Source organism: Alosa sapidissima, chromosome 14 (genome assembly GCF_018492685.1).
Source record: "Alosa sapidissima isolate fAloSap1 chromosome 14, fAloSap1.pri, whole genome shotgun sequence".
NCBI lineage: Eukaryota > Metazoa > Chordata > Actinopteri > Clupeiformes > Clupeidae > Alosa > Alosa sapidissima.
The window spans coordinates 8118179-8136148 of record NC_055970.1 but is presented as its reverse complement, the minus strand read 5'-3'; the positions used below and the strand labels follow the sequence as shown (position 1 = coordinate 8136148).

Here is a 17970-nt window from a genome sequence, read left to right as displayed (position 1 = left end):
AACATAGAATTTTAGAACCTTCAATTGTTGCGGAACTTAGAATGTTCAAAAACCTACACCTTTAGACAATATGACAGTTTCTCTCATATTGTCCCACCAACCTGCTTGATTACAGCACTTTGCTTCACTGACATCAGTAACTAAAATACTTTTGCCCATTTGCCCTGCAGTGAAACCAAAAGCTGGGTATCATCAAATCATTGAGATCAGAAAGGTCAGTAGTGTTCCTTAACATTCATTTGTAGATTGAGGTCATAATGTGCTCATCAACCATACACTCAAGCCACCCCTTCTATCTAAACAAAATCATGAGTCAGTATAGTTTTCAATGTCACATAGACTTATATTTCATTATATGTGATGTCTTTGTCTTTCTTAACATGACATTTTGGATTTGCAAATAACTTTGAATGAATCCAAATTAAAGAGTATATGACTTTGTATCTGAGAAATACTCATATTGTTACCTTTCTCTCTCGTGAAAATTAACATGAACAGCCAGGCAGGACACACTCTCTCTCTCTCTCTCTCTCTCTCTCTCTCTCTCTCTCACTCTTTCTCTCTTACACACACACACACTCTCTCTTCCCCCTCTCTCTCTTTCTCTCTCCCTCTCTCTGTCTCTCTGTATTATAGCTGTCACCTCTCTCTCTTTAAGTGAAACTAATACAGGCGGGACTTATGTATGGCCAGACGGAGCACTCTTGAGCCTCTTTCTCTCTCTCTCTCTCTCTCTCTCTCTCTCTGTCTCTCTCTCTGTCTCTGTCTCATGTCTGTTTGTTTTTTCACTCTCTCTCTTCAAATGATCAACTGAAACCTAGCTGGAGCAGATTGATAGCAAGTGTGGCCAGACAGGGCACTCTCAAGTCTCTTTGGGATTTATGTGTGTGTGTTGACAGACTATGTATATGCTAAAAATATATTGAAAATGCATACTTGCAAATATACATTCAAGGAAAACAAGAGAAAAACATAGTAGGAAAAATATTTAATGCATTTGTTTTAAGGCTTTCTCATTTTTACCTTGCAGGATAACAGTATACTATAGTAACAACACATGGATGTTGTAAAATTATTAAAAACAAAAATAAAAGGTAGCTTAAATTACACAATATTCCTAATGAACTCTCATTTGTTTTAGCAACTCTTAACAAAAACAGTGCGTCTGGAGGAGCCATTTCCTCTTTTCACACACATGTGCACGCAACAGTAGTTGTGAAATCCACAGAACTTCAGAACAGAACACGCAAGTAGCGTGCATAAAAAGCTTGCACCACTGCACATTTAAAACCCCTGTGTCAGCTGTTCATGGTATCAACCATGGTTGAATCTTCAGTGTTCTCACAACTATTTCTACTAAACCTGTTGTTGAAATTACTCAAAAGGACCGTATGCCATTCTAAAAAAGACTAAATCGTCAGATTCAAAATCACGAACATTCAAAAAGATCTCAATTTTAAGTGCTTAATTTGTTGATACAGTATCATTTGGTGATTTAATAGTCCTAACATTTCAAATGTAAATTTTATAATTTTAGGATGATTTATAATATGAATATGAAGGTTTAAGGTAATTTATACACCTGTGTACTTCTGTTTTTCTTGTAATGAGTTATTATGACTTATGGATTCATTATATGTTGGTTTGTAAAAATACAAAACAGTAAGCTAAAAAAAAAGTAAAAATACAAAAAATGCAAAAATACAATACATTATTTTCCAAATTTGCATTAAAATGCATTATAATCAGTTCCATAACAGCACATAAATGATACTTTCCTATGCATAAATGTTATAAATTCTCAATAAAAACTTGTACAAATGCACAACAGTAAAATCTCATAAAGTTGAGGCCTGGTGACAGATGTCCGGGAGGTCTATTTGAGTTTTTGATTCTGTACAACACTGTGAAGACTGGGTGTGAGAGCTCTGCCTCTTGGATGTGAAACATAAGTCTTTATTCCCCTCACCAGTAGCTGTACTGGAGATGTGGCGGAAAAGCTTCTGTATCCCCGTGTCGCGCAGTGAACTTCGAAATGACCGCGCAGCAAAGAAATACAGCACTGGGTTAATAGTGCTGCTGACAAATGCCAAGGCTGCCGCAAAAAACATCATGGTCTGTCTAACCTCCTCCAAACGTTCGGCTGCCTCTTCATAAGATTCTTGGATCCCAATGTAAATCAGGGAGAGGATGTTGCCAATGTGATGAGGGGTCCAACAGATGACAAACGTGACAACCACCGCTGCAATGATACCTGTTGACTTGCGCTTGGATTTGAAGTTCATCTGCGCAATGCGGCTATACAGACAGCCATAACAAACCACCAAAACGGTAAGTGGAGCGACGAAGCCCACAATGGTCTCCAGCAGCACATTTATAATTTCTTCAGTGTCGGAAGTGTACTCCCTAAATGTACAAAGCTGTTGGCCTGTTTGCTCACCCAGCGCTTGCGTGGGAATCACCGGAATGCTGAAGAGAAGGGCCGCCACCCAGACACCAAACAGTAGCTTATGAAGCGCTTGTTTTCTTCTCCAGCCAGCTGAGGCAAAGGGGTAACGAACAGCCACAAAGCGCTCCACACTCATAATAGTAATGAAAAACACACTGCTGTACATGCAAGCATAGACAAGATAGACCACGGCCTTACATGTGACCAGCCCAAAGATCCAGGAGTGGGCGAAGGAGTAGATCCACAGGGGCAGGGTGATGAGCACCATGAGATCCGCAACGGCCAGATGGAGGATGAGAATGACCGTGTGAGAGCGCTGCTTGATGTGCTTCAGGATGATCCAGATCACAAACAGATTCCCAGGAGCGCCGACCAGAAAAGAAAGACTTAAGATAACAGAAGCCACCACCAGCCCAGTTTCTGGACTGGACTGAGGCTGACTATCCATACCCACACTCGCCATGGTCACAGCAAGGTTTGTCGAGACTGTGCACCCTTGGAAAATGCTGTGGCAGAAGACACAGTTTTAAAGACAGCCTTGACTTCCTTCTTTTGAACAGAAAGTAAGAAATGATGAACAGGGAAGATGCTAAAAAACAGCTTTGGTCAATGCTGTGACAAAAAAAGCAGACATTCATGTTGAGAAATGATATATGATTTCATCATTCCATGGGTTTCTCATAGTTTCCCCAGACAAACAGATATAAAGAGTATCTAATTAATAACAAAAAAATAACAATGCTTTACCAACAAAAAAATTAATTGATTTGTTGAGTTAGAAGCATGCATTTAATTTGACACACAATGTAACAATTTACATAAGAAATAAAAAAAAACTTTTAAGACATAATTAAACACACTTCTACAGCTTCAGTCAACCAAATTAATTTATGGTTTCTTGTTGTGTTTGGCTGGACGTGAGAACATATCTGTGTGCACATGATATGGGAGAGCTTATGTCACTCAACTACGTTGAAAATGGCTTAAGTCTATACTCATGGACAACAAGTGTGATTTGTTGTTTTTTTGGCTTTTACAAAATGTACTGGTTCTTATATTCTTATTCTTATATTTGTATGGAAATATATAATTAGATCATATTACTGGTTACCTAAATATAAGAATTTCAGTGAATTAAATATATTTTTGAAGTACCCATGAACAATTACTGTGACTCTGAAAACAAACCAGCATACACCTTAAAATCTTCTGTTACTTTGTTTTCAAAGGTCCGCTATTATTTAACTGACTTTGCACAAAAGGCCACCAGGTAAACTTTTTTATGCCAGAGGTAACATTAATACTCTGTCTTTGCATCTGCACTAAGATAAGATTTTACTGTACAGAAACAGTGAATTTTTTCAATTTCAAAAATTGAGAACAATCTCAATGTTTGTTTATTCATGGTCAAATCATCTCAGTCATTGATGCATTAACATTATGTGTTGCATGTATTTTCTTAACATTACAGTGCATGAGTATGATAAGTATGATGAGCCTTTGAGTATAATGAGTCTGTGCGTGGAACCATAATGTCACACTTACATGGTTGCCTTGTCTGGTAGGAATCACTAGGAAATTGCTTTTCTATAGGCCTGCAAGATCAACAGTACAAGTGGTTCTGAACCTTTTTTGAATGCACATTTGTTGCTTTGTCTTTGTCTGATTGACTTGAATAGATTATGTTTACTCTTAAATGCTCATTCTAATGAAGCTTGTCTACATTCAATTTTAAAAAAGAGCTTAGCAAAACCACACAGCGCCTTCCTCATTCTGATGAAATTATCTGATAAAATGGAACAGTCAGTAATGGACTAATGAGAACAATGTTAATGTTTGTTTATTTTTGGTCAAATCAGCTCAGTCATTGATTCAGTCATTAACATTCCCACTAAACATTATACATCATTAGACGTCTGATGGACATGCAGATCATGTCTTTATTGCATCCGTCTGTCCAAGACCAATTCTGGAAGACTGCAGGATGTGTAAACGTCCGCTATTTTGATGTCTAACCATGACCCCATGCATTTGGACTTCAATAGGACTATGTAACCTATTTTGGACGTTATAGAGAGGTTCTGTGGATGTCAATACTGGACGTCGGGAAAAAAGACTTCATCTGGCGTTACAATCTGCACCTGAAGTTGGACGTCCAAAATAGGTATTTTTGCACAGTGGGAAACATCAGGAAGTATGTGTGGGGACGGCAGAGGAGGGAGGGACCTATTTCTCCTGTAACCTGTTATACTTCAGTTTGTGCTGTGCAATCTTGAACCTTTGAATTCTCTTTGGCTTTTAAAGAATTGGAGGCTATGTCAAGGAACAGTTTCACAAAGCCAGACCCCCTAAGTCCACCCTGGAAATTTCGTGCCGCAAAAGCATACAGCACAGGGTTCACAGAACTGCTGATAAAGGCCAGGGCGCCTGCAATGAGCACAAAATTATCTCTGTAGTCTGGTGTAGAGTCAGAGTTCTCCGTGGACAGGATGATAACGTCGATGACATTGAGGATGTGATGAGGAAGCCAGAGAAGGGCAAAGGCCACCACCACACTGCTGATCAGAACAGTTGACCTCTGTTTGGTGGCGGAGTGTAGCTGCTTTAGCTGTGTGGCCACCTGACAATAGCTGATGGCCAAAATGGAAAATGGAATCACAAAGCCAACAGAGGATTCTAGGCAGAGGCAAAACAGCTCTTGGTTCACAGAGGTATAATTTTTGAAAATGCACTGAAGAGTACCATCATCAGTCTCATCCACGTAATGGATCAGGATCACTGGAATTCCCAATAGAAAAGACACAAACCACATGACTCCCAAACATTTGTACAGCATATCCAAACCTTTCCAGCCACGCATTTTGAAAGGGTAGTGGATGGCCACGTAGCGCTCTATACTCATAATGCTGATGAGAAACACACTGCTGTACATGCAAGCAGTAATGATGTAAGTTATGGCTTTGCAAGTAGCGTTCCCAAAGACCCAGGAGTTTGCCAGGGAGTAGATCCACAGGGGCAGGGTGAACAGCACCAGAAGATCCGCGACAGCCAGATGGAGGATGAGCACCACTGTGTGGGAACGCAGCTTGATGTGCTTCAGGATGGTCCAAATCACCAGTAGATTCCCGGGAGCCCCTACCAGGAAGGACAGACTCAGAATCATGCAAGCCACAGATGTACTTGCCATAGACCACTCATCCAATGCTGTGCTATTGAGGTTGGAAGGTCCGGAGGCATTCATGTTGCGTGCTCTAAATCAAATCAATGTTCACTGGTCACACAAACCATTGTCTACATTAGTTCCTTTTGAATTGTTCTTACTCAGCAACCCTTACTCTGCTCTTGTGATTCACTTCTGCAAAACAGGGTGTGTGTCTACTTATGTCACAGCAGTGTCAGGAAATACCCTATACTTATTAGATGCATATTCTGTTCTTGACATCATTTATTATCAAGTTATTTTTGTTCATATGTAATGTGGTTTGTCTCTTAACCAGCAAATGCAAGTTATGTCTGGAATCTGGATGGTGACAAAATAGGCTTATACAACTTCATTTAATTACCAGGGATATCCAAACAAGTGCAATAGCCTAGATCAGAGGTTGCCAAACTGCAGGGACCCCTTTTGAGGGAGAACATTCCCCTTCCCCTTCTTTTTACAGTGTACTCAAGGAATGGGCAGCTAGCGGTCATGAGATGATTGCTGAATGTGACAACTATTTTGGATGGCATAATTTGATGATGTGAACTGACACGCATTTCTAAGCAGCTAGAAATGGTTTATTCATTGAAGTGAAGTGAGTAATTCAAGTGATTCATGAAACATTGATGTGATCTGTCACAAACATATGAGTTATTGTTAATATGGGTGGGAACAATGGACACCGTTTGCTAGTTTTATTGGTGCAAATGGTCATCATCTATATGCATTTTTGAAATTATACAGCAAAACTTTAACTTAGTCTATTGAACATTATTTCACTGACCCCCTGTCTATGGGTTAAATATTTTAAATTGAGCTCAGACATTAAAAAATTAAAGTGTTAATTCAATTAAATTTAGTTAGATCAAATCGAAGTTCAATTAAATTAATTATATTCAGTAGTGAAGTATGCATATAATAGGCCTATAGGGGCTTATGTGGCTGACAGCTTGGTCTGATGAGAGTGATGCATGTAGCCTAACAAGAAAGTTGATGTAGTGTGCTCATCAACTTTGGTCAATGTGAACACACACAGTATAATATTAAATACAATTACCAAGACTAATGTGTGGCTTGACTGTCATTATGAATGAAGTTAGGTTTGATACATAGATTTCTATTAGTTTGATACATATTAGTCCTGGTGGCATTATGTACTCAAGCCAGTAGGTGGCAGCATAGATACCACTTTCCACTTTGAAATTGTCTAGTCTTCTCGCACGAAGCACTCTCTAGGTCTGTGGTATAGTCGTCGGAGAAGAATAATGTTTGGGGACTATGCTGGGATAAGCCACCTGAGTCAAACATATCGGACAGTGAGATTGACATACTCAAGGAACGCATTTGGTAGATGCAACCCTAAAGCTAGATTCTTGTAATGCGCCGTTTCAAACTCTGACGTACATATCTACGCGTATCTGTCATGGTATCCTTGAACCGAAGCTGCTAAGTTTGCTAGCCAGGTCAGGTGAGCCTTAGGTTGATCATTCATGTGATAGCTAGTATTTGCTAACGCAAATATATGTTTTTCATATATTCAACTGCTGTCCATAATCGTGATACATCTGTCGCGGTGGTTAATCTTGTTCAAAATCTAACGAGAGATAGTTGTCCCATAGGAAAGCTAGAAACAGCTAAACGCGGAGGTTAGCTGCAAAGTGATAGTTTGTGGAAAGCTAGCTTAGGGTTAGAAACGTTAGCGATACATTTGCCAATTGTGGTTTGCTGGCGCTGCCCATCTCATAACATAATTTTGTGAGGCCAATTTCCTGAATTTAGAGATCTAGGCAGGCCCTGGCAAAAACATTTGATTACAACCTTAGTATATTAGTCTAACCTTAACTCATTTTATTGTGTTGGAACTTTCAGCGATGATTAGCCTCGAATTAACCTAGTTAACAGTTAGCTAGCTAGCTCGCTCGCTAGCTTAATATTAGTTATCCAGCTGTCTGGTCCACGCAGCTGACTGTCTGACTGAACGTGTTGACAAGTAAAGTTTTTCCGCGCAGTTGGCGCGGAAACTTATTTACATTGGCAGACGAACTTGTTTGGAGTTCCAAGGATCTAAACTCTGTAAGACTGTGAGGATTTGGACATTATTTATTCCCCACACGCTTTAAGTTGCAATGCCACTGATGTTTTTGGAGAGATTGCCATGGCCCAGTTTGCAAACCTACATAGCGCTCAGCGTAGTCCTGTTGACAGGAAGTATCTACAGCGCTTACAGCACCCTGACAGATTTTAGGCTGAAGTCGTCATCTTTGGATGAAGCCCCTGGCTCTGTTGACACTCTCCAGCACCCTGATCAAGATGTGGACAGTGAAGTTATGTTGTCCACAGTCCTGTGGTACCTTGTTAATGACAGTGTTTATGTTTGGGTAAGCTTCATATGAACAGTATTTTGTCCGTAAATGCACATTCAAATAAGATTGATGTCTTGTCAGATATGCTGTCGTGCCTCATTTATACAAACCTAATTTTGATTTTACCCTAAGGTGCTTGTCAACACCGCTTGTTGCACTCTTATGGTCATTGCCAAAATGATCCAATGGATGATTTTTGGAGCCCTCAGAGTCAGTGAAAAGCAGGTATGATTATTCATTCAATTCATGCTCCAGTCAGCCATAATACATCAAAAAAGAGGCATTTAATAAGGGAATGATTTAAATACACATGAGTAGAAAAACTGCCGCTCTATGATGCCGAGTAACTATGAGAATGCAGGCTTCTTGCATGGGACTGGTAGGCTACTGCTTTTCTAGTGTGAGGTCAGCTATATTAGGAGCGAGCCCCTTCTGTAAAGTTTACTAGGTGTAGAAGTGTTAAAGTTGTCTCAGTTGTGGTGGTTACCTCTCCCTCTAGTCTTGAGACCAAAAAATGAAGGCTCGTGTGTACCAAGTTATGAACTTGTCTTGTTAGTATTACTTGTTGTGCCTTCCACCTCAGGTGGTCTTTAGATGCCATACTGCTGTCCACTGTTTTATCTCAGACCAGGGCGACATCTGTTCGCTTGGATAACCTTTGCCATAAGTTTCTAGCTTTCTGACTCTGTTCTTGTCCTGATCTGTCTAGCACTTGAAAGACAAGTTTTGGAACTTCATCTTCTACAAGTTCATCTTTATTTTTGGAGTCCTGAACGTGCAGACCGTGGAAGAGGTGGTCATGTGGTGCCTCTGGTTCGCTGCTCTCATCTTCCTCCACCTCATGGTTCAGTTATGCAAGGACCGCTTTGAATATGTGAGTTAAATTGGGCACTTGTTGCTCTCTAGTGTAAACACAAAAGGGAGTTTGCATTCTAATGTACTAACAGGTGTGGTGAAACCGAAGGGAGTTTTGAAGTTTACAGCACTTTGTAACTTTGTTTTGAAAAGTGCTATATAAATAAAGATTATTATTATTATTATATTATTATTTGGGGGCTTGGGGATGCCATGAGTCGTGTAAATGTAGGAAGACTCTGAAAATCTGCTCATCTGCTCTTTCTTAGTCTTGCTCCGAGCCTGTCTTTACACTTTCTTACTTGCATAGCCACAACACAACACAACGCATTGCATTTGTATAGTGCTTTTCAAGTCACCCAAAACACTTCACAGTGAAGGGGCTAACGCTGAAACACTACAATAATACAGTATAAACTGTTACAAATTGCTGTGCTATGAGACAGTAAATCTTTTTAAATGAGTGACAACGGTAGGCCATATCTTTTTCAGGTCTGCCTCTATTAATAGTATCTGGCTAAAGCATGTGAGGCCTAGAGTGTTGGTCATGCAGGGAGCTGCTCATGTTGTGCATCTGAGAAGCTAGGTCTCCAGGGACTTGTTTTTATTTGTTGTCAGGTTATGATTGCAGGTTATGGACATGTTACATGTAGGTCAATGTTAAAATGGCATATTCTTTGCTTTTAGATTTTAGGTTGTACCAGACATTGTCCTACCTACTGCCGTTAAGCATTAGGCTATAGTTGGCTGAAGTGATCTATCCTCCTAATATAGGCTCGTTTCCATATGGGCGTTCAGGGTAAAACCTAAGGAGGTGGGAACTTGTCCAGGAACCTGCTCTCACTAGGTCCTCTCAGTCCTTGTGTTTCCATTAAAATTGAAGGACTTTGGTCAAACTCGCCAGCCTCTGGAAGTTTGTTACAGGACATGCCCATATGCGGCTTTTGTTGCATGATCGCGACACTAATTAGATTAACTAAAATTGCATAGCAGATCACACAATCTGACATAACAGGCCGATCTGTGTTTGAGAAGGGGTCTGTTGGGTTCCAGTGTTCTAACTTGTGTGTTTGTGTTTGTGTGCGTGTGTGTGTGTGTTTTGTCCCAAAGCTCTCCTTCTCCCCGACCACCCCTCTGAGCAGTCACATGCGGGTGATGTCCCTGCTGACGGGTCTGCTCCTCTCCTGCTGTGGTCTAGGAGTGCTGTGTGGCCTGTGGGGGCCGGCCCATGGCATGCACACGCTGGCCTTCATGGCTGCTGAGGTGAAATATGTAACATGGCAATCACCCATGAGCTCACCCATGTATTTTTCTCTTTTGCGTAAACACATATTTTTTTTTCTCTTCTCTCTGTAGTGTATGTTGGTGACCGTGCGCACTGGCCATGTCATTATGCGGTAAGCCTCAGAACACCCAAAGATAATGATCTAATTTCTTGCTTTGGCACCTGGACTTAGTCGCCTCCTGCTTGTTTGAGAGAAACTCCTTTCTCCTTGCTCTACCAGAGCTCGCGTCAGCTGAAATGGCAGCTTTGTGTGGTAAAGGGAAAGGGGGATTAGGGCTTTATTTAGTTAGCAGACTCATTAATTAAAGGATTATATTTCAGCTTACAAACTGTAGGCTAGTCAAATTAGCAGTCTAGTGTCTAAATGAACCTTAGGGCTATGTTTATTAAAGACCGATGTGCACAGAGATGTAAAATCATTCAGCTGTGTTGCTTTTCAGTGTATGTTTACTTTTCAGCAGACCAGTTTAAAATCACACCTCATGAATGGAAGAAGCACATGTTTTACCGCTAGTGCATGACCTATCATCTCATTTGTCAGTATCCTGGACAGCACACCTGCAGAAATAAACACTGCATGTCCACATTAGGCCGCATTCTCTCAAAGTTCAACAAGTTTAAGCTTTAAAACATAACATTTCACCAGAGGCACACTACAGTTGTGTGGTTGTGGTCACTGAATCACTATCCCCCTCATTCTTTTAGCTACTCCATTCACCTGTGGGATCTGAACCACGAGGGCACCTGGGAGGGCAAAGGTAGCCACATCTACTACACTGACTTTGTTATGGAGATGGTCATGCTGTCGTTGGACCTAATGCATCACATCCACATGTTGGTGAGTGGGGGAGGGGGGCTGGTTTCTGTTCTAACTCGCAACGAGGCTTATAGTACTCCAGTCATGGTTGCATGTGTGATGCTAAATTACTAGGGAGAACTATCAAAAGTGTTCACCTGACTATGTATGTAGGCATAGAGATAAAGGATCTTGAATGCCACTCAAATGAGCTATGAAGAGAAATATCCCAGTAGTAGTGATAAATACATGATCACCCTTTCTTCGATCTGTCTCTGTTCCTACCTCTCTCCCTCACGGCATCTCACATTATCTCTCTCTCTCTCACACTCTCCAGCTCTTTGGGAACATCTGGTTGTCCATGGCCAGCCTGGTGATCTTCATGCAGCTGCGCTACTTGTTCCACGAGGTGCAGCGTCGCCTGCGTCGCCACAAGAACTACCTCCGCGTCATCGACAACATGGAGGCCAGGTCTGCTGCCCTTAGTTGTAGTTAGTTGCTCATGACACCGGCCCCTACTCCTCTGTCATGGCCAGGGATTTACTGCTGGCCTGGTTGCGTAATGTCCAAGCCTTAGGCACAGATTTAGTGCGCCGGTAATCCTTGGCCAGGTTTTGAGTAAATGAGAGGTCTTGAGAATCACCTGGGAGAGTGGGGTGGACTGTGGTCGTAATGCTGATAATCTTTGGTTGGTTGGGGTCTGTGTGTGTCTCTGTGTGTGTCTCTGTGTGTGTGTCTGTGTGTGTGTGTGAGTGAAAGAGTTGGTTTTGGCTTACTCCACTGTCTGTTTTCATAGATTTGCAGTGGCCACTGCAGAGGAGTTAGAAGCCAACAACGATGACTGTGCTATCTGCTGGGATACCATGCATACTGCACGCAAGCTGCCCTGTGGGCACCTCTTCCACAAGTGAGTTGTATATTGCTCTGCTGCAGAACCACTATGAACAAGAGGATTGCCAACATTTGTTTCAGGAAATGTTTTGCATTTGTTTCCTTTTTTTTGGCTTCAAAACATTTTTTTTTATTCCCTCAGAATGCCATGTATAGGTCATATCCTTAGTGACCAGCATAGGCCATATCATTTGTGATCTGACACACCATGATATGCAACACTGAGTATACCTAGGGAGTTGGCCACTGTTGCTGCTGTTATTTGATCTGTGCTTGCGTGTGCCTGTGTGTTGTGCACATGCATGAATAGGCTTCGGCTTTGTAATGTTTACTGTGTCGTTTCCTCTCAGCTCCTGTTTGCGCTCCTGGCTGGAGCAGGACACTTCGTGCCCGACCTGCCGGCTGCCCCTGAACATCAGCGGCGAGGGGGGCCATGCCCGGGATCCCCCGCAGAGGGGGGCCCTGGAGGGCAACCTGGCCCCTGGGGGCCCCGCCGCAGACGCTCGACCCCACATCAACCAGCACAATCACTTTTTCCACTTTGATGGTAAAAGCCCATGCTGGATCTCAGATGTGACCTTAGATAACTGCAGGCTTTTATTATGCCAGATGAACTGTGCATTGTTTGCTTTACTTGGCCCCACCTCAACCTGCGTGTTGCAGCCTCTTTGAAGTGAAGAGTAGTATTTTGTGTATTCACCAATACTGCTGGTGTTTGGATTATGTAGTTGGATCTTATTTTTTGCAATATCTAGAATAAGTTTTAATCTTTTAAGTGTGAAATGATAATGATAGTATTCACATTGTGGGCATTGCTAATGGGTACATGTTTGACTTCCCACGGTGTTGTGGTTTGTAGGATCTCGCATTGCCAGCTGGCTGCCCAGCTTCTCAGTGGAAGTCATGCACACCACCAACATGCTGAGTATTGCACAGGCTAACAACTCCCAGCTCAATGCTATGGTGAGACATGATTTTTTGTTGTTTTGGGAAGTGAGAGCAAAATATTAAAGTATAAAATGAACTGATGACCTCTAGAGTGTTGCAAAAAGTTCAAATTTTGCACTTTTATCTCCATTTAAAGAAGACATTTTAAACATGAGTCTAGCTGCTACCAGTACTTACAAGACTGAAATTTGTATTCTCTTCAAGAACGCTTCTATTCATTCTCAAATATTCTTCATGGTTGTGAAGAGTAATGTTGCCCTTTAAAGATAATCCAGAATGGAAAACCATTTTTACCTTGGCTTTGTTGAATAAGTTCGGTGCATGACCATAAAACTACCGTGAATGGGAAACACAGTTGTTTCCTCCTTCATATGTAGATCTTGAACTTTGAAATGACCACTACAAAATGGACGAATCTGAACGATGGATTGTGACGTAAATACAGACTGTAATGCAAACCATCCTTCTGATCACCGCTCCCCTCCACACGTTACTTTATCACTACGAGTTGGAGATTCAGGAGGAAGTTGCTGGAGCCTATTGTTATTCCAAATAACGCCTTGAGGGGGCGCTATATATCTGCTTAAACGGGCCATTTTATTCCCCAGCCTACCCTAATTACAGGGTTGTAAATGGGCTTGTAAAATAGCATCTGAACATTGTTTTTTACAGACCAAAGTTGCATACAGTACCTTTAATGTTAGCACCAGAAAACATAAATATCTTCATCATTCTATGTCATCTTATTTTGCATATATCAATCTTTTTTATCACAGAAGCGTTTTGGCACAGTGCCACCTTCAATGTGCTCTGCACACAGCCTTTTCTCCTTTTTTGGTTACTTATAAGTTTGGCCCAGCACTCTTAAAGACAAAAAAAGAGAATGAGTGAAGCCAGATCCTACCATTGTATTCTCCTAAAATTATAGACTCAAACTCAGCAGAGAGTTGGTTTCACTCTACTTTTTTTTAGAGAACTTGCCTGAAAGCCAGCGCATCATTTGGTAGACAGGCCCAACCTTAGTATGATAAACACCAATAATTCCAGTAGTATGATAAACACCAATAATTCCAGTCAGTCTCTGTTCCTGAGTTTGCCATTTCGCAGACAGACTGCAGCCAGATGGGTGGTAACACCTTGTCCCCTTTTCTCTCAGGCCCATCAGATCCAGGAGATGTTCCCTCAGGTGCCTTACAACCTCCTGCTCCAGGACCTGCAGCTCACACGCTCAGTGGAGGTCACCACCGATAACATCCTGGAGGGACGCATCCAGGTGCCCTTCCCTACTCAGGTGATTTCTGCTTCCCTGACCTTTCTGTTGGGAGTCATTAGTAGGCAGCCAGTGGGCCATTTGACTCTTTCAGTTCTAAACACATCCATCTCACTACAGTAATTTCCTGTGTATTAGCCGCATTGTGTATAAACAGGACAGTGTTGTATGCAAGTTAAAAGAAACGAAACCATATTAATACCATATTAACTGCCCCCCGTGTATTAACCTCATAGCTGAAGAAATTTTGCAAAATCAATATATAGGCCACGGCTAATAGTTGGGAAATTACGGGTATACCAAGCGTGGTATTCAAAATCCAGAATAAGAGGACAAAATAAGGGACATAAAAGCTACTAGATTAGAGAAAGAGGTAAGATTCGTTGACAGCCTGAGAGTCTTGTAGATGATGCAGTGCCAATGATAAAGCAGCAATGTACAATGTACACAGCATCAGGCAGAGTTACTCTTAACCCCTGTGTTCTACATGGTGTGTGTGTGTGTGACGGCAGACGGTGGAGCGGGTCCCTCTCCAGATGGGCGCGCCCCCTGAGGATCTGGCGGCGGGGAGCAGCACCTCGGGCGGGGACGCCGCGTCTGCGGAGCCAGAGAGTGTGGAGGTGCGGGGCAGCCGCTTCTCCAAGTCGGCTGAGGAGCGCCAGAAGATGCTTCTGCAGAGGAAGGAGGAACTACTCCAGCAAGCGCGCAGGTACACAACAGCACTGCAGGGCCGAGCATATTTTTCATTGTTGGTTGTATGATTAGTTTTGTTTCGTTTGTGATTTTGTAGTGTATTGAGACCATGTTACATGGTGATACTGCACTATGAACAATACATGTATTGATTTGATTGGTTAACAATTTTAAACATAAATGTTGCCATTTGTTACATGGCACCAGAGTTAGCATTGGACTAATTCACATCTGTCCTGAGATATGCTTTTGATTGTGTTTTAAAGGAACTTGAAAGATCGCAGGTAATATCTCATATGTGATCTCATTACCATAGCATATGCACTTTTTGATATTTTTCTTTATCATAAAGGCTAAATTGTTGTGGAGTGTCATGTAAGATTAGGCATAGGTTGTGAAAAAATATGTCCTCTGTGCTTATCAGATTTGAAGTTCCATATATCAAAGAAACTTTGTGAAAGCTGAAAATAACAAAAGGTATTTCTGAAAAAAAGGAAATGTTGACCAGAAGCATTGGCAGTTTCAAGAAAAGTAGCCTAGACAATATGACTAATTATTATGAAGCAACAATCTGTCTTTTGCCCTAGGACAAAAAGAACCTTGGAAATGAGTAGCCTATAAGAGGAAAAATGACTAGCATAACTTCGGAGAAACGTCTTTTCGTAGAACCAAGGGCCAGAAAGGACATTGATGCAGCCAAAGGCAAAGTTCTTTAATAAGAACTGTTTCTGAAGTTAACGGTTATGCTGCAGTTTGTGAATATCGTCTGCCCAGATAATGATATTTAGAAAGTAAATACAAATACAGTCTCAAATGCAATGGCAGAACGTTAAAACATGATGTACAGGTGTGCACTAAACCAAGAGGTGTGAATATCCACTCACTTGATAAAAACACAGGCATGTGCTAATGTCAAATGACAATGCTCAACTAGCTATTTATCAGGGGTTGGAATGACTGTTTTGATATGACAGAGGATTTCCCCCTAATTCCCTATTGCACTAACCCCTCCCACCCCCCAGCACCTCCAGACTATTTCAATGGTTATTGGCACTGTACAAATGGTTGTATTGAAATTGAAAACGCTCTCACACACGCACACAACCAGACGGAAAATAAATCTACCCCGCACAGCCCGTGAAATCACACTTCATAGAGGAGTCTGCTGTCTGAGGTTAGTGTATTGTGTACAGGCTATTAATATCTGTGTATGTTCCTTCCTTCCTTCTCATAGGAGGTTCATGAATAGAAGCCCAGGAGAGGAAGAGGAGTATGAAGACGAGGATGAGGACGAAGATCTGCCGTCTCTGGAGGAAGCTGAGCCCAGCTCAAACCCAGCACTGAGGAAGCGACACACTTTGGCAGCCGCCGCCGAGCGCCGCATGCACAGGCAGCCATACCCTACGGAGTGAGCCAGGACACTGAGGACCCTTGAGCAACACACACACACACACACACACACACACACACACAGAGATACACTCACCAGTAAACAAAGCAGAACCAGTTCAAGCAGCCTGCGCTCTCTCTCACACACAGCCTTCTCTTAAAACAGTAGTTAAAAGTACCTACAGAGAACCAGACGAGACAAAGCGGAGAACTGCTGCTTCGAGGGTTGCCTTAGCCAGATCTGATCGGTCGGAGGAGTCTGTCTTCCTACTCCAGATAGCTATTAGGAGCTTTCTTGAAGAGCGTTGGCATGGCGTTGAAGCTTTCAGTGTTGCAAAGGACGATAGACGATGGCTGGTGGTAGCATGCAAGTTTGAGATGGCTGCTGCATGGTGTGTGTTCAGAAATTGTGTTGCAGAGTCACGACAAGCAACAGAGTTGGTTGCTACTCTTTTTTTTTTCTCTTATTTTTGTCGGGTCCGAAGAATACGTTTATAGCTGTGGTTTAACCTGGGATGTCAGTGTTGTTTGTGTAAGGGATACTCATGTTGCATCTGTCTTTCTCTCTCTCTCTCTATCTCTCTCTTTTTCTTTCTTTCTTTCTCTCTGTCTCTTTCTTTCTTTCTTTCTTTCTTTCTTTCTTTCTTTCTTTCTTTCTCTCTCTCTCTCTATCTTTTCCTTTTATTGCTCTTGAGCCAGAATCTACCACCGGAGTGTTCTAATTGGATCTAGCAGTCGAGTGGAGACAAACTGTACTACATAGATAGACTTTGCTCCCACATCACCCTTATTACTACTGCTTAAGGCTACATATCAGACATCCATATCATTGTCTTCCTGATGAGACACTGTCAGTTTGTCATTTTATCCAGCATCATTGTTGATTACAGCATGGAACTTTTGCCTATGTGTTACTAACCCACGCGCCCATTTTATTTTTCTAATGTAGGTGGATGGCAACATTGTTATTCTATTCCACACAATCTGCCCAACTTTAAAAAAAGCACTACTTACTTTTTAAAGTTAGCCTTTTGTTAGTATCAAAGACTGCTAAGGACATTTTTACCTTTAAATGATCAATATATTCAGAATGTATGGGTTACTTTCCTACAGTCTTAAAGGGACACATATCCCCTGTTGCACATGGTGTTTAAACAAAAGCAGAAAAGGCTGTGATGTAAAACATTGACACACAGATAAGAAGTTGTTGTTTTTTTGTCTACTGTATGGGGGCTCATGTAGAGGTTACAAAAAATGTTCCTGTTTGCGTTTCTTTGCCTACTTGAGTGAGGTGGGCTAATATCTCCCATTAACAGTAACCGTTTACATTTAGCTAACAAGAGACCGGAGAGGTGCTGTTGCAGTGCCTGGCCATAAAGCTACCATTGTTATTTCATATCTGTCGAGTAACACTCCGGCGAAGGTATTACATTTGATTTTCTTTATGTCCTTGACCACCAGCAGAGAGAAACTAACATGCCCGGTAATGCCACCATGTGAGATGTGCAATGGGAGATTTTATTTTATTTTAGGTTGCTGGACATTCATCTGTTTGCCCTATGCAAAAAATTTTTTGTCAAGTATATTTTATTTCTGAAGTCTATTTTGTTTCTTAATATTTTTCCCCAACATTGTAGATGATGGTCTGAAATGTTTTCTCAATGAGAGATTGGCTGTAGGGCCTACTGATAGAGCTTTATTAAATTATTGTGCCTAAATTGGAGAGTAGTGTCAGTGCTGAATGAATTAGTTTTTATATGTATTATAATTGTACCATTATGAATATATCTGCTAATTAAAGTTTTTAAATTGAGCTTTAATCTACTGTT

At 41.5% G+C, this 17970-nt stretch overlaps 3 protein-coding genes across 3 annotated transcripts; 1 reads left to right on the top strand and 2 right to left on the bottom strand.

Annotated features, from left to right (window-relative positions):
* Positions 1-973: 973 nt before the first annotated feature.
* si:dkey-148a17.6 (uncharacterized protein LOC108190685 homolog) lies at positions 974-3118 on the bottom strand. Its single transcript, XM_042062370.1, has one exon. The coding sequence runs from the start codon at positions 2910-2912 to the stop codon at positions 1839-1841; it is 1074 nt and encodes a 357-aa protein (XP_041918304.1). The 5' UTR covers positions 2913-3118; the 3' UTR covers positions 974-1838.
* Positions 3119-4301: 1183 nt separating this feature from the next.
* Positions 4302-5728, bottom strand: si:dkey-148a17.5 (uncharacterized protein LOC100535037 homolog). The gene has a single exon (XM_042062371.1). It carries the CDS (start codon positions 5688-5690, stop codon positions 4695-4697), a length of 996 nt encoding a protein of 331 aa, XP_041918305.1. The 5' UTR covers positions 5691-5728; the 3' UTR covers positions 4302-4694.
* A 1131-nt stretch (positions 5729-6859) lies between these two features.
* amfrb (autocrine motility factor receptor b) lies at positions 6860-17954 on the top strand. Its single transcript, XM_042060740.1, has 13 exons — positions 6860-8029; positions 8147-8239; positions 8724-8888; positions 9980-10132; positions 10226-10266; positions 10860-10992; positions 11288-11421; positions 11747-11857; positions 12192-12388; positions 12701-12804; positions 13946-14080; positions 14572-14768; positions 15987-17954. Exons 1-13 carry the CDS (start codon positions 7778-7780, stop codon positions 16162-16164), a joined length of 1893 nt encoding a protein of 630 aa, XP_041916674.1. The 5' UTR covers positions 6860-7777; the 3' UTR covers positions 16165-17954.
* Positions 17955-17970: the final 16 nt, after the last annotated feature.